Source organism: Myotis yumanensis, unplaced genomic scaffold, assembly GCF_028538775.1.
Source record: "Myotis yumanensis isolate MYYU_CA2020_CCGP unplaced genomic scaffold, mMyoYum1.0.hap1 SCAF_24, whole genome shotgun sequence".
NCBI lineage: Eukaryota > Metazoa > Chordata > Mammalia > Chiroptera > Vespertilionidae > Myotis > Myotis yumanensis.
Window position 1 is genome coordinate 6,708,357 of NW_027223775.1, and position 21,274 is coordinate 6,729,630.

The 21,274-nt window shown below is 42.1% G+C and overlaps 1 protein-coding gene and 1 pseudogene across 3 annotated transcripts in view; both read right to left on the bottom strand.

Annotated features, from left to right (window-relative positions):
* Positions 1-9,732: 9,732 nt before the first annotated feature.
* Positions 9,733-9,833, bottom strand: LOC139000690 (U6 spliceosomal RNA; annotated as a pseudogene).
* A 2,058-nt stretch (positions 9,834-11,891) lies between these two features.
* The window catches only part of LOC139000635 (ubiquitin carboxyl-terminal hydrolase 9X), a 272,439-nt gene continuing 263,056 nt past the window's right edge, over positions 11,892-21,274 (bottom strand). For all 3 annotated transcript variants that reach the window (XM_070402776.1, XM_070402777.1, XM_070402775.1), the window contains 4 exons: positions 15,543-15,699; positions 15,165-15,377; positions 14,078-14,173; positions 11,892-12,070 (listed from right to left, as the gene is read on the bottom strand). In XM_070402776.1, the coding sequence (XP_070258877.1) occupies positions 11,936-12,070; positions 14,078-14,173; positions 15,165-15,377; positions 15,543-15,699 (601 nt within the window). In that variant the 3' untranslated portion in view covers positions 11,892-11,935. The remainder of the gene's footprint in view (positions 12,071-14,077; positions 14,174-15,164; positions 15,378-15,542; positions 15,700-21,274) is intronic.

The window sequence follows — 21,274 nt, forward strand, 5'->3', positions numbered from 1 at the left end:
CAAGTTTCAAGTTCATCTTATTTTAGATTTTATTACAGAAAATCTATATAAAGTAAATTTAGAACAGTTAATATAATATCCTATACTTTATTAAAAATATATATTTTTAAAAATATATATTTTTATTGATTTCAGAGAGGAATGAAGAGGGAGAGAGAGACAGAAACATCAATGATGAGAGAGACTCATTGATCTGCTGCTTCTTGTATACCCCCTACTGGGATCGAGTCCAAAATCCAGGCATGTGCCCTTGAATGGAATTGAGCCTGTGACCCTTCAGTCCATAGGCAAATGTTCTATCCACTGAGCAAACCGGCTAGGGCAAAGATATATTTCTTTTCTTTTTTTTTTTTTTAAATATATTTTATTGATTTTTTACAGAGAGGAAGGGAGAGGAATAGAGAGTTAGAAACATCGATGAAAGAGGAACATCGATCAGCTGCCTCTTGCACACCCCCTACTGGGGATGTGCCCGCAACCCAGGTACATGCCCTTGACCGGAATCGAACCAGGGACCCTTCAGTCCGCAGGCCGACGCTCTATCCACTGAGCCAAACCAGTTTCGGCAAAGATATATTTCTTAAAAGTAAGAATGTTCATAAATGTCAATCTAAGAAATGCTGGCTGTTTACTTTTTGATTATCATTGGAAATTTAAAGTTTAAAAATTGTATGGTTTTAATAATAGAAGGCATGGACATGCATTTTTAAAGGAAAAAGAAAGTGAGTTAAAGTTGTAAGAAGGTTTGTGAAAGTAATAGAAGGTTTGTAGGGAGAAATATTAAAAGGAAGTCATATAAATGACACAGACCAGAAGCCAAAACATGCAGAATAGGGAAACTGAAATAGTAAAACAGCAGTCCATAACCATCTAAAAAATCCTATCTTCTCTAAACCAAGGACACTTAAGAATAAATGATTTGAGAATAAACCTCATTATGATACATTATACTACAACTCTCCAAAATAATGTCTCCTTCCTTCTATCTGACCATTTATCATAACTCTAATTATTCTTTTACCCCAGTAATACTAAAGTGTATAAAACAGTTTGTCTCCACCATGTTACAAGCCCTACTTGTACTCAGGAAATACCACCCCTAGACACCACCAAAACCTCCTTTTGTGCCCAGGCCTCATTTATCCTTTGGCCCCCAGAGCAAGGACAATAGGCCAGACACAGATGTAGAAACTCACCAGGGCAGAAAGCTCCAGATGCCTAGCAATGGACAAAACTGGAGAAAACAAAACCTCACCCCCCTGATAACCAACCCTCCCATTAGTCTCCCTGGAGAAAAGTAGCCCCTCTCACATATCAGCCAAATAACTAATAAATTATATACACAGGCTTCCACATTCCTGCAGATTGTTAGTGACATTCCCCCACATGGCACAGACTATCCCATCCAAACAGTGCAAGGTATTTTCAAACTCATTTTAGACCTCTGGCTCCAGTGGTTTAAAGGATTTCTCTCCAGATCACATCTATTTGTTTACCGTAATAGTGCTTCTAAATTTCACAGATCTCTTATATCCCTAAAATGGTTCTCCTACTTGCCCTAGACCAGCGGTTCTCAACCTGTGGATCGCGATCCCTTTGGGGGTCAAACGACCCTTTCACAGGGGTCGTTAAGACCATCGGAAAACACATATTGAATATATAATTACATATTATTTTTGTGATTAATCACTATGCTTTAATTATGTTCAATTTGTAACAATGAAAATACATCTTGCATATCAGATATTTACATTACGATTCATAACAGTAGCAAAATTACCGTTATGAAGTAGCAACGAAAATAATTTTATGGTTGGGGGTCACCACAACATGAGGAACTGTATTAAAGGGTCATGGCACTAGGAAGGTTGAGAACCACCGCCCTACACCAGTGGTCGGCAAACCCCAGCTCGAGAGTCACATGGGGCTCTTTGGCCCCTTGAGTGTGGCTCTTCCACAAAATACCACGTGCGGGCGTGCACGTACCGGGAACGTTGTGGAGTGAAAGAAGATGTAGTGTCCAGGATTGAGAAAGGTATGCTGAGATGGTTTGGACATATAGAGAGGACAAGCAAAAGGAGATAGACGAAACAAGTATATAAGACGAGTGTGGATGGGAGAGTTGGAAGGGGTGGACCTCAGTGAACGTCCCTCAATCACATTGAGGACGTTTTTAGCAAAGGCCAGCTTAGGAGTACCCTAATTAAGTTAATAACAATGTACCTACCTATATAGTTTAAGTTTAAAAAATTTGGCTCTCAAAAGAAATTTCAATTGTTGTACTGTTGATATTTGGCTCTGTTGACTAATGAGTTTGCCAACCACTGCCCTAAACTATCTTTTAGCCAAATAGAAAGGGGTTTGTTTAATTGCTAACACCTCCTGTTGTTTTCATCTAAACTCTACAGGTCAAATAGAGGAAGAAACACAATGCATTCTACAGAATACGCAATGGCTCAAGGAGATCAGTCAGGACAGCATAGAGCAGTCCATATGGTCCAACCTACAAGCATCTCTGCCCAAATAACCTGGCTTTTACCCTTTTGGGCTCCCTCACACTATTTCTCCTCTTCCTCCTCTTCAGGCCCTGCAGTTCCAGGGCAGTTACCAAATTTGTATAAACAAGATTACAAGTCCTAGTTAACCAGACAATAGGACAGTTTGTCCTTACCCAGGTGAAGGGACCCTATAGGCCTATACCCCAGGAAATAACCTGAATTTACTCCTTAGGTGTTCATGACAGCCCCTTCCACACATGAAGCAGACAAAGAGAAACTGACCCCATCCCCCTTTATGTCCTTTATGTGTACCCTTTAAGATGGGAATGAAAGGGTTAAAGAGAATAAAACAGGGCAGAGAAAACTTATTGTGCTTAGCAGATATCTTGCAGAAAGCTTGCAGCCTTGAGCACCTCATAGCCCAGATAACCACTGGACATCTGGTGTCAGGAGGAGCCAAAGACAAGACACATTAGTCAAGCTCTGTTTATCAGCAGAACTGTTTGCAGCCAGCAGAAGTTAATGAAACCCTGCCTCTCACTTCAGTCTTCACTGATCCTTTTTTTGAACTCAGCCCATCAGCACCCAGGTGCTTGAAATAAAAGTTCTTTTGGTACATTATGGCCTCATGTTATAGGTGCATGACCCTGGCCCATTATGAACCTTTCAATAATGAGCTCTGCTCCTGGTAATGGCAGGATTGTTAGACAAGTGCGTATAGTTCTGCAGGCCAGTGTCTACAGTGTTGCAGCAAAGAAAGGCTTAAAGAGCTGCTGCTTCCTGGGAAAGAGGAGTGAAGAGTGGAGGAAAGAAGGCTGTTCTGCCTTTGTGAGAGGCAAACAGTTTCCAGAGCTTTGAGGAAAGTTTTCCTTAAATCCCTACCTTGGTAAAAGGACTATAAGCATGAGCAACACAAATTTAGTTGGAGAACAGTGCTAAATTTTGAGATTCATTTACAGGCCAGACTTCTCTATCCCAGAGTTGATATTGGTGAAGAAAATCAATCTCCCTTTTTCAAGTTTGAGGGTGAGATTTTTTTTAACTATTTAAGAAAGAAATTTTGTGATTTTCTACCTGGAAGAGAATAGAGGAGGTTATAGGAAAAAATGGTGCTATAGTTAAGAGAGGAGCAGTAGGTTTGGTCAAAGAGAGATTCATCAGGAAGGGATTACATGCAGGAAGGTTTAGCATGAAGAAGAAGAATTTGGTAAGTGGTGCAGTCCTGACAGAAAGAAGAGTGACTGCAGAGAAGGAAGGAGGCCTGAATGTAGGGGATCTCTGATCATTTCCCATTGCAGTGACAGAAATGTTTAAGTCCCGGAGAATATTAAAATCAAAAGTTCCATTCTTGGGCCAGCGTAATCATTGTCTAATTTATATTGTGAATAAGGCACTTTGGCAGATCTCTGTGGGAAAGAATGAAGGAGACATTCCAGAGGAGTGTTTATTTGAGGGGACAGAAAAAGAATTCCCCCATGGTATAAATTAGAAAGACAAGGTAAGCAACAAAGGGAGACCTAGGGTTCAAGACTAGAAGGAGGGTGTTCCAACCATCTAGTCAGGCTCCGGAGCAAGGAGAACAGTCTAATCCACGTGGTGAGCATACCCTGCCACGAGGAAGACTGTGGGACACAGGGCTGAAGCTGGACAGGAGAGGATTTCTGGCCTGGCGCTAAACCTTTTGTCTGAGATGGAAAATCAAAAATCCTGAAGGGTGACCCAATTGTCATTTACCAGAGATGAAATGAGCTGTTATGCCCAGATTTTAAGATCCCCAAAGACCACCAGGGAGCCGAGTCCGATGCAAAAGCCAAGAGCCTTTATTCAAGCTTGAGCTCAGTCTCTCCGCCCCTACCGACGCAGCAGCAGCAGCATGCGAAGAGCCCAAGAGAACAAAGATTTTATAGGGCTTGGGGTCGGGAGGTGGGGGCATACTTGGTGGCCGATTCTAATTGGTTGGGTGAGGGCTAGGGGCTAGTGATGCAAAGGCAGGGTGTGGCTAGGGTCTGGTTACACAAAGACAGGGGGTAGTCAACATACTTTTGGCCTTGGGTTAGTTCCCCTTGCATTCCCATTGGCTGATTTAAGGGCGGGCTGGGTAACTGACACATTATGTGGTTTTCTTCTTGGAAGAGGGGTCAGGGACACAGCTATACACGATGGAGGATGCAGTATAAAATGGAGTCAGTCCCGTTCTGTCCTTTCAGAGCTAGTGTTGAGTGCAGGGTTAGCAGTGGGAAGGAGAGGTCCCTGATCTGGTGTCCTCTTTGGCTAGTTCTGGAGGGTCCATCTGGGAGGGAAGCCTAATCAAGGCTGGCAATCATCTCACCCTAGTATGATTTGTAGGTAAGCCCAGGATGAGCTGCTGCTGTTGCCTACTGAGCTCTCAGTAGCAAACTTGGGGTGACCAAAGCTGGAGTGATATCTCCCCTTTCCAATGAAACCCTCCCAGGTTTCTGCACCAAATGTTAGGGTGACTGAAGGAGGAACATACAAGACTAAAAGGGGTAAAGAGTTACAAATTTATCGTTACATCTGCTAGCAGAAGGGCTGAGGCTAAAACAGCATCAACAGGGCCGAGTAGGGGGAGCAGGATATATATGTCCCTTGTAAAGGTCAGTCAGAGTAACCAGTGGGAATAGGTGCAGGCGGGGGCTAGGTGTAGGCAGTCACTGGAAACTAGGTGAGGTGGTTTACTGGAAGCCGAAAGCTGTTAATCATGAGATCTGTAATGAGAATAACAGGAAAATTGCAGGGAGGGGCAAGAGCCCCAAGCAGGGCATAACGGAGCACAAGAATGTGCCTAACACTGGGTTCCCAACATCTGTTCTCTCACAAAGCCCCTCTATGACATGATAAAGGGACACCTCACTGAGCCTTTAGATCCAAAGGCCAGCATTCTCTCACCTCAGGACCTTCTGACAGCCCCCTTCTCAAAGAACAACTTTATTTACTGGAAAATTCCAAATGCTTACTTTAAGAAAAGTATATATATATATATATATATATATATATATATATATATATATATTAATAAAAGAGAAACATGGTAATTAGTGTACGACCACTACCCTTCCCATTGGCTAATCAGCATGTCCTTATGCAAATTAACTGTCAGCCAAGATGGCGGCCGGCAGCCAGGCAGCTGAAAGGGAACATGAGGCTTGCTTGCTCCAGTGACTGCAGACTCCAACGTTCCCCACCTGACTTGCCGGCCTCTGAGCTGCAACTCCTTTCAGCCGGCCGGGATCTAAGAGCTGGAGTTATACATTGTTTCGATTATAGAACACAAAAAAACCAGATACCTGCTTTCAACAGCGGAAGCCTCAGAGCTAGAGCCAGAGCTAAAGCTGGCCCAGAATGAAAAAAAGAAAAAAGAAAAAAAGGAGACTTCTGGACCTTCTGAGAAAAAGTCCTGTGTGCTGGGATAGGGCCATGAGCATCAGCACTGACAAATCTGTCAGGGGCATAGTTTATGGCCTCTCTGGAATGGGGAATAGTCTTACTTTTCCCTATATTTAAGCAAGCAAACGTCTACAGAAGCCAGAATAGCAGGGTTAAATTTTAAACAGCAGTTTTTACCCAGGATGGAGGTTACTATGCTTCAGAATGAGGTGACAACCTGCCTTCATATTTTAGCTCCCACACTATAATAAAAGGTCTTTAAAAATCTATTGAGCACCAATTTTCAGTAATTTCTTTTCTTTTTGGTTCTGATTTTCCTGTGTGGATGAAAGGGGCCACATGCTAAACTGACAAGCTCAGGGAAGGCCAGTATGGCGGTCTTGCAAACTCAAGACCTAAAGTCACCACAAAGGATGGTCTGAAATTAAACTAACTAAAAGCAGTTATGGTGCTTAGTCACATCCTAAACTGGTATCTTCATTGATAAGGTCAACCTTTACCTTACCTGAGCCTACCTGTCTTTTAGCATACCCTTGTAATGTCGGATTAACTTGTAACTTCCCTTTTTCTGGACCCCTTGGGGCACAACCAAATGTGCTGGGCACCAGGACAGATACAACAGATTTCTTCACTGATATCATGTTCAATGTGCCTGCACCCACCTAAGTATGTGTCCATCATTTTACTTTTTATCCAATCCTAGGGGTTACCCCACTTTGCTTTCTCCTGCCTCTCTAGTCTATCACCAATGGATTTCATGTAATCCACCTATGTCCCTTCGATTGCAATGTATAAATGCAGAAGTAACCTGCCATTCTCCAGAGCATTATCTCAATCAGTTGAAGTTCTGCTTCCCCGGATTTGTCAACAGTTTGGCTTAAATAAACTCACAAAAATTCTTTACAGGATTGAGTGTTTTTATGTTAACACCTGTTTAAAATGCCTTCTAAGGAAAGTATGTAAGGGCTATTTAGTGGACAAGAAGCCTGGGATGTGCCTAATGGAGAAAACACATGTGATAGATAAGAATCAGTTAGGTATGAGTTATAGTGCTGTTGGACTTGAGTTTAATGTTAATCAAGAACATATATTAGCCCTGACCTGGGTGGCTCAGTAGATAGACCGTCAGCCTGTGGACTGAAAGGTCCCAGGTTCGATTCTGGTCAAGGGCAGGTACCTTGGTTACAGGCACATCTCCAGTGGGAGGTGTGCAGGAGGCAGCTGATCGATGTTTCTCTCTCATCGATGTTTCTAACTCTCTGTCCCTCTCCCTTCCTCTCTGTAAAAAAAAAAAAAAGAACATACATTAGCCCTAACCGGTTTGGCTCAGTGGACAGAGCATTGGCCTGCGGATGAAGGGTCTCAGGTCTGATTCCAGTCAAGAGCATGTACCTGGGTTGTGGGCACATTGGGATGTGCAGAAGGCAGTTGATTGATATTTATCTCTTATCAATGTTTCTAACTATACCTCTCTGTAAAAATCAATAAAATATATTTAAAAAAACATATATTAAATACGATGTCTTTATACAGAAACACATCACCATCACCACTCACCACCACCAACATTCATCACCATCCACCGCCACCATCAGTACCAACAAGCATAGAATTTTACTATCCTAGTATACCTATCTTTACAGAAGTATGTCTCTTAAAGTGTAAATGTGTTTGCCAATAAAGAATCCTATGTTTCTAAAAATTATAAAATGTTTGCCAATCTAGGGAACAATTAGAATTGTTCACTTTTACCTTTTCTCTCTACTTGATCCCTCCATAATCTGGCAATTCTTAATAAGTGAATCATGTCCAAGCTAGTTTGGCTCAGTGAATAGAGCATAGGCCTGTGGACTGAAGGGTCCTAGGTTAAATTCTGGTCAAGGGCACACGCTCGGGTTGTGGGCTCTATCCCCAGTAGGTGGAGTGCAGGAGGCAGGAGATCAATGATTCTTTCTTATCATTGATGTTTCTCTCTCTCTCCCTTCCTCTCTGAAATCAATAAATATAAATATGAATATGAATATAAACATACACACACACACACACACTCACATTTACATTTATACTAATAAAAGCCTAGGTGGCCCTTACGCCCTCACTTCATCACAAGATGGTGCCACAAGATGGTGGGCAGGGCAGGGAAGTTGTAGGGGATCAGGCCAGCAGTCGAGTGCAGTTGGGGGCGATTGGGCCTCGAGGAGAGAGCAGTGGATGGAGATTGGGCTGGCAGAGGAGGGTAGTTGAGGGCAAATGGGCTGGCAGGGGAGGGCAGTTGGTGGCCATTAGGCCTGCAGGGAAGGCAGTTGTGGGCAAGATCAGGCCTGCAGGGGAGGGCAGTTGGGTTGATTGGGCTGACAGGCAGAAGCAGTTAGGGGCAATCAGGCAGGCGAGTGGTTAGGAGCAAGCAGTCCTGGATTGTGAGAGGGATGTCCGACTGCCCCGAGGGGTCCCAGATTGGAGAGTGTGCAGGCTGTGCTAAGGGACAGCACTCCCCACCACCCTGTGCATGAATTTTGTGCAAAGGGCTTCTAGTGTATATATAAATGATTCATGACAATACATTTCTTTGCAAAAATCCAGTAAGACAACATGATGTCTAAGACATACCTGGATTCTGGATGTTGCCAAAAAGCCTTGAGGAACTGAGATGGACTCTCAGAGCCAATTGCAAAAATGACCTGATGTCTTGCTTGGTCATGTGGTTCATGACAATCTTTCCAGGGAAGGAATGAAGATTGCCTTCCTTATAGATGATAAGAAAGGAACCGAAAGACACCGTTGATGCCTCAAGGACTTAAGGACATGACCCAAACCTATAGGTAGTCTAGGCACAGCCTGATGGTTAACTGTGGCCTTGGCTTCTCTGACTTGAGGGCCTGATTGCTCACTAGAGCTCAACCTAAGAATTCCTTGTGAATGAAATTCTAGCCAAGTAAATTTGAGAAAACCTGTGCAATCCACTTGATCAATTACTACTCTTGTGGTTATGTGAATAACCAAGCCTAACTAAAACTGGATTTAATAGTCTCCTTAAATGTGAGGATAATCTTAGGAAAAAAACAATGGATGTGAGGGCGATCTGGCTGCGACATCTGTCACCCCATTGATCGCCAGGGTTGATTCGGCTGATCTGGCTGGCTAGGCGGGTGTCCCCCTCCTCCCTCACCGATCCATGTGCGTCCCTCCCGAAGCTGCGCGCTTGGTTGAAGAGGACGACCTTCCCCCCCGAGGACCGGTCCTCGGTCAAGGGTATACGAGTAGCTGCGCTCCCCTGCTAGAACCTCCAAACAAGCTCTCAAGAAAAAAACAAAATTGTGTTTCAATGGAAATCACAATACCCAACTATAGATATTAAACTCCATTACAGCTGTCTTCCAAGTGTATTTTTAAGGCTATGTCTATGTATAGCATACAGATTTCAGGGGGGAAATGTTAGAAAATTTCCCTCAGCATCTGATGACATCGCCAGAGATGTTCTAACTAATTTAATGCTTTCATTCCAGCAAAAGTTTTGAATAGGGAAATCTTTACAACTGATTGATGATTTGCTGTGTGCATTAACCTCTGTGTTTTAAGTTTCTGTTCCTAGAACATATATCTATGTCCTTACTGACTGAATTGCTTCCTCACACAATATAGGCCTTACTTTAGAAGCCATCTGCATCACCATCTTCTGAAATGAGACCTAAGGGTTTGGATTTATGATTAAGTCAATAAACATGGACAGGATATCAATTTCGCTGGAAACTATTTTCCCTTTTCTCCCCAAACTATTCAGACAAAGAAAGCCCACAATTTCTTTATTTTTTTTCTAAATGTGGAACGTTTCACAAATTTTCGTGTCATCTTTTTTTTTTTGCGTGCGCAGGGGCCATGCTAATCTTTTCTATATCGTTCCAATTTTAGTATATGTGCTGCCGAAGCGAGCACAGCCCACAATTTCTTATGGGGAAATGTCAGAATATTTCCCTTAGCTTAATTTAAATTAAGTATGGTGGACAGAAGGACTTTAGACAGGGGCAACACACCTGCCTCCAGGGAAGTCACTCCTCTAATCTAATTGGGACACTAACTGGGAATACTATGCAGCAGTAAAAAAGAAGGATCTCTTATCCTTTGGGACAGCATGAAGGACCTGGAGAGTATTATGCTAAGTGAAATAAGCTAGTCAGAGAAAGACATCATGTATCACATGATCACACTCATATGTGGAATCTAATTAACAAAATAAACTGATGAACAAAATAGATCCAGAAAAATGGAAGCATGGAACTGTCCAATCTGAAAGGGAAGGTGGGGTAGGGTGGGTGGGTGAAAAGAGATCAACCAAAGAACTTGTATGTGTATATGAATAACCCTTGGACCCAGACAAGGATCATGAAGGGTATAGGGGGTGGAAGCCAGCTGGAAGAGGTCAAGGGGTGAAAAGAGGGTCATATATAATACTTTCAAAAACAACGATTTAATTAAATAAGTAAATAAATAATTGACTTTTTATAAAAATGTACCCAAAGTATAAGAAAATTTTAAGGTGCTAATACTCTTTTGTCTTTTCTGTAAATCTTTGTAATAAAGGGTAAAAGGCAAATAGGTTTAGCACAAAACCTCAATGTGTCACAAATGTTGAATTCATGACAAGGTATGACAAAGAATTAATTTTAAAGTGCAATCTTTAAGAACAAAACAAAAGATAACAGGAAACAAAAGCACCATATGACAAATTCTTCATAAATCAAATTCTATCTGTGAATTCAGCAAAATAATTTCTATATAATAAAACAGCAAAATATTTAGGACAGGCCTCTTTGCAGGGACATTTGGGTTTGAATCAAGTTCTAAAATATTACACACATTCAAAAGTTACCAATTCTTTTTTAAATATGGTATTAACTCATGAATTTCTTAGAATCCTGAAACAAATGATTTTTTCTAAAATACTACTTCAGAATTATATTAACAAGGTAGAAATTCATATTTTAATTAAACCCCACAACAGTAAGTTTTGAATGGAAAAGGAATTGGGACAATTCTTTCTTTCAAGGAAAAATGTGACTGATTAGAAAATCAGGCAGACATCTTAGTGCTATGGCACCATGGTGGGATTCTGATGATATTCACTTCACCAGACTCCAGTAGAAGCAAAACTTTAGAAACTTCATCTAATAAACTGTATCAGAAGATAAAATAAGCACACCAAATACGATCTTCTATTATGCTTTATATATTCTGGCATAGCAAAATTTTGCATATTTATTTTAAACCTTAAAATTCCTATTAACTATTACCAATACATTCACATCCTTTTTTCCATTAGAGACTGAATTGTCAACCATTAAGTATGAAGATTATATGTGTAAATAAAAAGTGCTTGTTGGTCACATTTCCCCCTTGCTTTTTATTTACTCTTGTTATGAGAAATCAAGAAGATTTATATTTTAAAAAAATCATAGAATAGTTATAAAATAATTTATATATCAATAACTATTGAATATTGGGCAATATAGCTATCACTTTTGGGAAACTGCTATCATTCAGGTAATTTTGTCTTCATTGGCTACACAAACTTAGTGTGAAGCCATGTTAAATTTTTCCACATTATCTGTGTGAGTGATGTGGATACACTCTCTTATGTTACCTTTTTATTTATTTATTTTTTTGGTAAAGGATTGATTGAACTGCCATGAAGCAGACAATACTGGTTGCAGAATTCAGTAGACGCAAGAAAATCATTTTTTGTATTTGTCAGTCATTCCATCAAAAAAATTTTAGCATAAGAATTAAGTTAAACATTAATATATACTATATACCCCTTTGCCATTTATATATTATCAACCACTAATTATAAAACACTATATACTTTCTCCTGCAGGTGGCTTATATATTGACAGCAAATTTTTGCAAATGAGATAGTGAATAGACTATCCAATTCACGTTGAACAATTTGTCTAATTGTTTTAGATACTAGTTACACAGAAAAAGTTTGGAATGTAAGGCCTGAGTGCATGATTTTAATGGAACCAGTTATGGACATTTCACTGATCCCTCATTTGAGATGAGGAAACATCTTCATTGCCTTCATCACTTTGTGTTCGCTGGTCACTTTTCTGATGTTTGTTCAAGTGATGTGCTGCTGGCCCTGTATATGGCTGTCCATGCACATAATTATTCTGGGGGGTAAAAGAGATCTCCATGTCAAACTTTTCACACATTAAAATTAAAAATCACAGACTAAAATTTTTCTGAAAGTAGGTATATCTCTTATTTCTAGGGATTTATATTTTAAAAAACTCATGTAGTAGTTCTAAAATAATTTATATATCAATTCTCATTTTGTAAAGAAAGTTAAGTACCGAACGATAGTATTTGAACAAAAAAAAGCAAACAAATCTTTAAGGTTGATTTAACCTTCATCAAGAGTGTTTTAAGAGTGCTTATTTCCAACTGCTCTTCTAAGACATTGATTTCCCAAGTATGGTCCCTACACCATCAGCAACAGCATCACTTAGGAATTTGTTAGATATGTAAACTCTTGCACCCCACGTCCACACCTACTGAATTAAATAATGTGGGGAAGGGGTACTCAGCAATCTGTTTTTAACAAGTGCCTTTAGGTGATTCTGTGGCACATTCAATTTAAGAATCATCACCTTAAAAGATCCAAATTAGTGACATTTTGAGGTATAAACTCAAAAAAAATCTCAGAAATTTTTCCCTAAAAATTTTGTTTTTGAATGAAAATTTCATTATCTATTTCATGTTATTTTTTCAAGTGAACTATTATAAAATCAAATTTTTGATTAATTTTTTTTACAACTAAATATTGCAGCAAAAGCAAGGTATGTTTGTTAACATTTAATAATTAGTTTTAGGTTACTACTAGAGGCCCGGTGCACGAATTTGTGCATGGGTGGGGTCTGACTGGCCTGCCCCAATAGGGGCTGATGGGGCTGGGCCGGCTGGAGGGAAGGGGTGTGAGCAGTTGGCTGGCCAGCTCCACCACCGATTGGGGTGAGGAGGGCCAATCAGCGGCAGGGCTCGCCAGGGGAGGGGCTGTGAGTGGTTGGTGGACCAGCCCCGCCCCCTGGTTGAACTCCTGGTTGAACTCCAGGTTGAACTCTCGATCAAGGGTACAATGTGTATATTAGCCTTTTATTATATAGGATGAAATATATTTTTATTAACTACAACTCTTAGCCCTTGGTTGACAAAAATAATATCATAGGGGTAGGTCAAACATGCTTCAACATAACCCCACCTTAACCACTACTTTTTGATCATTTGTCTACGCTATTTAGATAATCACATTATTACTTTACTAGAGACCCCGTGCACAGGGGTGGGGGGTCTCCTCAGCCCCACCTGCACCCTTGGGGCCAGACATCCCTCTCGAAATCTGGAATGCTGCATGCACCAGTGACCATATTTTGTATACAGGTGAAAGGCATCTTGATGTTCTATGGGCAGTTACATTTTTTTGCCCTAATTATAAAAAAGTAGTACATAACATGACCCTTCTGAGGCAATAGTACCATTTTCCTCATCTTATGGGTGGAAAAACTGAAGCAGAGAGAAGTTAAGTAATTAGCTTTGTCACAAAGTTGTAAGTATCAGAATCAGCAATGGTGCCAAAAAGTCAGAATCCATGCATGTCATTGCTGCACTATCTTGTTTTAGAGTAACCTTGCCAGGTATTAATTTTTAAATCTAAGAGTCTGTTTCCAATATATAGAGTAGGGTCTCTGGGCCTGGCTGGCCATCAGGACCCATCTATGAGGTGACCAGTGGGTGGGGCCATCAGGGGGCCCCCATTGGCACCAACCTTGGCTGGCAGCCTAGTACTGCCTGCTGGCCAGCCCTGCCCCCTGCCTTCCTCTGCGGGATGACTGGCAGGCGGGAAGATGGGGAGGTCCCTGCTGGCACCTGCCTTGGGTGGTGGCCTGGCACCACCCACCGGCCCTGCCTCCACTGGTCATCTCCCTCTCAGCGGGCAGATGTTCAACGCGTGTCATAGTGACCAGTCATTCTGCCATTTGGTCAATTTGCATATTAGGGTTTTATTATATAGGATAGGCATAGCTAATAAGTTAAAATATATATAAAAAAGAGTTAAATACTTTTAAAGAAACCCTAACTTTGTTTAGGGATAAATAAAAATGAAACAAACTACTATTTACCTGTTGAGAGTGAGATCCAGATGAATTAGGATATAATGGGACATCTTCTGGTAGAGATGACTCATGCTCATCAGTGGCATCTTGATCATCTGGCTCCTAATTTTAAATATAAAAAGAGATTAAGAATTTGATTATGAAAGGAACTTGAATTATTTTTTAGGGTCACAGAGTCTTGTGCTCTGTTAAGGAATATTTTACTTCATTTAATTACTTTAGAGAGATAACCATGACCCTTCTGGGCTAGGCTAACCCCAAAGAGCCTCGCCTCGCCTTGCCTCACCACACCAGGCCAGACCCGAACAGCTATAGTAATCAAGCTTCATTTGATTACTTATAGGAGTTGCAACTTTAAATGGATTCTTAATCTCCTTATTTTGAGATAAATTTGGGAAGAATCCACAAAGCTGACCTCTTTAATACTTACCATTTACTGTAGATAAAATAATCTATATTAATAAAAGGGTAATATGCTAATTAGACCAGACATCTTCTGGACAAAGCCACAGTGGCAGACACCAAGGCAGAGGCAGTTAGGGGCGATCAGGCCAGAAGGGGAGAACAGTTAGGGGTGATCTGTATGGCAGGGGAGGGCATTCGGGGAGATCAGGCCGGCAGGTGAAGGCAGTTTGGGGCAATCAGGCCAGCAGGGGATGGCAGTTAGGGGGTAATCAGGTTGGCAAGGGAGGGTGTAGGGGGCGATCCCTGGGATCGGGCCTAAACCGGCAGTCGGACAGCCCCCGAGGGGTCCTGGATTGGAGAGGGTGCAGGCCATGCTGAGGAGGACCCCCTCTCCCCCGAGCCCCTGTGCACGAGTTTCATGCACCGGGCCTCTAGTTTACAATAAGAGAAAAAAACTCAGATTCCTAGATGTATAATTTTTAGACAATTTCATAGGTACTTGTTCAAAATAACTAGAGTTAACAAGATCCTTTGATTACTTAAGAACAAACCAATCAACGGTAACCATTACAATCAATAAAATGATAACACAAACATAATTTACACAATAAACACTGGACTATAAGTTAAAAAACTTCTTTTTTCCATTTCTACCTGCTGCCTACTAGTGGCTTTTTTTTTTTTTTACCTCTTTTGGACAGAGTTCACAAGCTTTTGCAAGTGTTATCCTAGCACTATGTGATCTCTCTAAGAAATAATCATTTGATGTCTCATTGCTTTGTACTGGAAGAGACCAATTATTGTAAGCGTATTGAAGATTGCCAGTATATGGTCTTCTTTCGAGTTCATCTCCAAGCCATTCCACTGCCCACGTCCACTTTCTTTTAAGATCTCCATTACTCTTAAAACAAACAAACAAACAAACAAACAAAACAAAAACAATTATGTAAAAGAATTTGGAATAATTTACTATGTTAACTTAAAATACTAATTTTTCAGAATTTCTTTTAAAGCAGTCATTAATTATGATTTAGATTGTAACAAAATTATAAGAAATAATTCTCACCTGTAATATTTGGTAACCAACTGAACAATTGTTAAAGAGAGCTACCATACATTTTATGCATTGGTATGCTCTTTTTTGATAGTGATTTTTAGAACGCTGGATTGTATCAAATAAACCATCTCGATCATCTGGAATTCCTTTAAGTGCATTATGAATTCTAAAAAAGAACCAGATATAAAATTTTGTAATGTCTAGGATTAACATTGTAGTGACTATTGTCTGCCATTCAATACATGTTTTGATTTAATCATCTACTCTATTTAACTCTAGAGTTAATTATCCAAGAAGGCAGCATTCATAAATTCATTTAATAGATGAGAAATCAATTACAGAAGTCAAACAGCTTATGGATGTCAGAAATAGCAAAATGGAGAACTGGCTAACAGTTTGACCCAAAAATCAGCAATCTTAAAAAATTACTATTAATACAAAATAATTTTGCTATATCATAATTTAAATGCATTACTAAATGTGAATTAAGTTTACCAATATTACATGATTTTAAATTAAATTAAACTACAACTGATTTCATGACTGCTTCAGTTGAGAATAATTTGAGTTATCATTTTTTAAGATTGCATTTGTAGAGTAAGGTTCTAATGACCATGGTAGTCCTATAATTTGGCAGTACAAAATTAACTTGAATACTAATTACTAGAATACATAGGGGTAGGTAAAGCTATTTTCACTGGCAACAGTATAATTTGGCTGATTTTGCTAATCCTATCTAATAAAAGAGAAACAAGGTAATTAGCCGTACATCCGCTACCCTTCCCATTGGCTAATCAGGGCGATATGCAAATTAACTGCCAGCCAAGATGGCGGCCGGCAGCCAGGTAGTTGGAAGAGAACATGAGGCTTGCATGCTTCAGTGAAGGAGGACTCCAACGTTCCCCTCCTGCCTTGCCGGCCTCTGAGCTGGCAGTTTGAAACATTGTAACAAATATAGAAGCTAAATAAAACCCCAGAAACCAGCTTTCAGCCGGCAGGGATCTCAGAGCTGGAGATGATTATAGAACCGAAACAAACCAGATACCTGCTTTCAGCAGCAGAGGCGTTGGCCCAGGATAAAAAAAAAAAGAAAAAAGGAGCGGTTGGGAGCTTCAGTCACCCACCAGCCTGAAAACAGCCCTCAGCTCCTCACCCAGACTGGCCAGGCACCCCAGTGGGGACCCCCACCCTGAAGGGTGTGTGACCAGCTACAAACAGCTATCATCCCCTCACCCAAACTGGCCAGGCACCCCAGTGGGGACCCCCACCCTGAAGGATATGTGACCAGCTGCAAACAGCCATCATCCCCTCATCCAGGCTGGCCAGGCACCCCAGTGGGGACCCCCACCCTGATCCAGGACACCCTTCAGGGCAAACCAGCCAGCCCCTACCCATGCATCAGGCCTCTATCCTATATAGTAAAAGGGTAATATGCCTCCCGGCACTGGGATCAGCGTGACAGGGGGCAGCGCCCAAACCCCCTAATCACCCTGCGGCTCTGTGTGTGACAGGGGCCTGGGCCACAACCTCCCTATCCGCCCTGCTCTGTTCATGACAGGGGAAGGCACCCCAACCCTCTGATCAGCCCTGTTCTGTGCCTGATAGGGGGGAGCTCCCCAACCCCCTGATCAGCCCTGCGGCTGTGTGTGACAGGGTGTGGCGCCCCAACCCCCTACCCCCGACGGGCCCTGCTCTGTGTGTGACGGGTAGAGCCATAACCTCCCCAACGGCCCTGCTGTGTGTGTGACAGTGGCGGCGCCCCATCCCCCCTGATGGGCCCTGCTCTGTGCATGACAGGGGGCAGCGCCCCAACCCCCTGATTCGCCCTGCTCTGTGTGTGACAGGGGGGAGCTCCTCAACCCCCTGATCCGCCCTGCTCTGTGTGTGACAGGGTATGGAGCCCCAACCCCCCTGATGGGCCCTGCTTTGTGCGTGACAGAGGGCAGCGCCCCAAGCCCCTGATTGGCTCTGCACTGTGTGTGACAGGGGGTGGCGCTGCAACCTCCCCATCGACCCTGCCTTGAGTGTGACAGGGGGCAGTGCCCCAACCCCCCAATCGGCCCTACCCTGAGCGGGACTGAGGGTGGCATCACAACCTCCCAATCCACCCTGCTCTGTGCGTGACAGGGGGCGGTGCTCCAACTCCCCAATCGGCCCTGCTCTGAGCCCGACCAGGGGCTGCACCAAGGGATTGGCCCTGCCCTCTGCCACCCGGGAGAAGGCCTAAGCCAGCAGGTCGTTATCTCCCGAGGGGTCCCAGACTGTGAGAGGGCACAGGCCGGGCTGAGGGACCCCCTCCCCCCGAGTGCACAAATTTTTGTGCACCGGGCCTCTAGTCCTATATAATAGAAGCTTTATACTCAGATTGACTGTACAGTGGAATGATTGGTGGAACAATAGGTTGCTATGCCACACAATGACCACCAGAGGACAGACGCACAACACGGGGGCTGCCCCCAGCCTACAGGTCACAGGCCAGCCAAGGCCATTGCCAGCAGGGTCCCCTCCCCATCCGCCCCACCGGTTGCCCCGCTGAGGGAGGCGACCAGTGACGGCAGTGGGGCTGGCAAGTGGGTGGCACCAGGCCAGCCAAGGCAGGTGCCAGTGGTGGACCCCTGATTGCCCTATAGATTGGCCCTGATTGCCGGCCACACCTAAGGACCCTACCCGTGCATGCATTTCATGCACCAGGCCTCTAGTAACCAATAATTTCATTTAGCTTTAACCAAACCTGAACATTTTATTTATTTATTTATTTATTTAAAATCTAAACATTTTATTTTATTTTTTAAATCAGGGAGAATTATGATTTAAAAAATTTTTTTTAAATGTATTTTATTGATTTTTTTACAGAGAGGAAGGGAGAGGGATAGAGAGTTAGAAACATCGATGAGAGAGAAACATTGATCAGCTGCCTACTGCACACTCCCCATTGGGGATGTGCCCGCAACCAAGGTACCGGAATCAAACCTGGGACCCTTGAGTCCGCAGACTGACGCTCTATCCACTGAGCCAAACCGGTTAGGGCAAACCTGAACATTTTTTTTTTTTTAATATATTTTATTGATTTTTTACAGAGAGGAAGGGAGAGAGATAGAGAGGTAGAAACATCGATGAGAGAGGAACATCGATCAGCCACCTCCTGCACATCCCCTACTGGGGATGTGCCCGCAACCCAGGCACATGCCCTTGACTGGAATCCAACCCGGAACCCCTCAGTCCGCAGGCCGACGGTCTATCCACTGAGCCAAACCGGTTTCGGCAGTTTTTTTTTTTTCCCAAACCTGAACATTTTATAAAGGTAATTATGTCCTGTTTTTCTTCACAGTCAACTTAAAAATTATTTATGAGACAAAAGATGCCTGGACAGAAAATATCTAGAAAAATTTCTTAACACAATTTGTTTTACTTAATAGAATATCATTATAGTCCAAATCAAAGACAAGTTGTTGTTATTTTTTTCAGTATACAAATCATAATGTCAGCCTTGTATAAAAAACAATTTCAATAATTTTTCAAAGTCTAATAATTTCAGACAAAAAATAACATGCATAAGTAATACTTATATTAAAAATAATTTAAGTATAAAGTATATATCCTATATACTTTAATATAAAATATATATCCTATTTTTATTCTTCAGTTTTAAATAATAGTGATTTTTAAACATTTTTGCCATATATCCATTAGTGTCAACTGCTTTTGCATACTACTATCCTCCTATAAAATAAAACCCTAATATGCAAATAGACTGAATGGCAGAATGACCGGCTGCTACGAGGCATGTTGACAACCCAGGGGCAGACACTCAATGCAGGAGCTGTCCCCTTTTGGTTAGTGCGCTCCCACAGGGCAAGCGCCACTCAGCCAGAAGCCAGGCTCACAGCTTGCAAGTGCAACGCTGGTGGTGGGTGGTAAGGAGTGAGGGGTCCCAGACTGCGAGAGGGATATCTGACTGCCAGCAGGTAGTCATCCCCCGAGGGGACCTGAACTGCAAGAGGGCACAAGCCAGGCTGAGCGATCCCTTGTCCCCCAGTGCACAAATTTCATACACCTGGCCTCTAGTAATCAATATTGTCTTTGCTGCCCTAACTGGTTTGGCTCAGTGGATGGAGCCTCTGCCTGTGGACTAAAAAGTCCCAGATTCAATTCCTGCCAAGGTCACATGCCCAGGTTGCAGGCTCAATACCAAGTAGGGGTATGCAGGAGGCAGCCAATCAATCATTTATGTTTCTATCTCATCATTGATGTTTCTATCTCTCTCTCCCTCTCCCTTCCTCTCTGAAATCAATAAAAATATATTAAAAAAATATTCTTTGCTGTCTTGTTCTGTTGACTATAACAAATGCCTGACATACAAATGATTTGTGAATATCTCTTAAATACTGTTTATTGAATAAATGTTAATTGTACAAAACATTTAAAGTTTAGGCTCATAATAACAACATTTTACTGGTTTATTCACAGAAGTGTAGTACTTTCTACATTATTCCAGTATTTTTTTTTTTAAATATATCTTATTGATTTTTTACAGAGAGGAAGGGAGAGGGATAGAGAGTTGGAAACATCAATGAGAGAGAAACATCGATCAGCTGCCTCCTGCACGCTCCCCACCGGGGATGTGCCCACAACCAAGGTACATGCCCTTGACCGGAATCGAACCTGGGACCCTTCAGTCCGCAGGCCGACGCTCTATCCACTGAGCCAAACCGGTTAGGGCCATTATTCCAGTATTGATATATTTATTATTATTTGCTTGAGACAAGACTAGGGTGTAATTAATCAGTTTAAAGAATAATAAGAAAGTTACATAACAAACAATATATGCTTAGAAGTTCTTAAAAAACATTCGATTAAAACAAACTCATTATAAAATATCCAATTATTCCATTATACTGAAATTGGTTCTAAATAATAAATGACTATAAGTTTCATGGCAACTGATTTTGGGTAATGCAATTTTGACAGCATTAAATGACTTATTTGAAATATGTGATGGTGAATTAGATGACTATTTGAAAACATTAATTCAAGAAGTCTAACATTTTCAGTCCCTGTGAAATTTAAGATTGTAATGATATATCTTAATTTAAGCATTGAATTTTACAAACTTATAAAAAGGCATACGTTTAGTCCTGGCCATGGTGGCTCAATTGATTGGAGAGTTTGTCTCATACACCAATAGGTTGACAGTTTGATCTTCAGTCTGGGCAAATACCTAAGTTGTGGGTTCTATCCCTGGTTGGGGCATGTATGGGAGGCAACCTATTGATGCTTCTCTCTCTTTCTCTGTCAATTAAAACAAATCCTTGGGTGAGGACTAAAAATCCTAATATATAAAAACTCAGGGTCCTTAAAGACCAAAGGCTGGACTGACTGGAAGTCAGTCCTGCAGTCAGGGCTGGGTTGCCGTGGCGATCCAGCACTGACTGCCCCTGCTCCGGGCATGGTGACCCAGCACTGACTGCCAAGTGGGGTGCGGATCAGGCCCAAAGAGAGAGGCAGGGTCTAATCTGCAGCCTCCATAGCAGCTGTTGATTAGCTGTTGCTCCTCTCTTTCTCTCCTGGCTTTGCCAGCACTCTCGCCTGTGTTTCTCTTAGGGCCTCTGAGGGGGCTGCTGATCAGCCATGCCTCTCTGATCAGGCCCAGAGATAGGCCCAGAAATGCTGACTGGTATAGAAACCGACCAATCAGAACCAAATCTGGGTGAAGTGCCAGGAGCCAATGGCTGCCTAGGAGG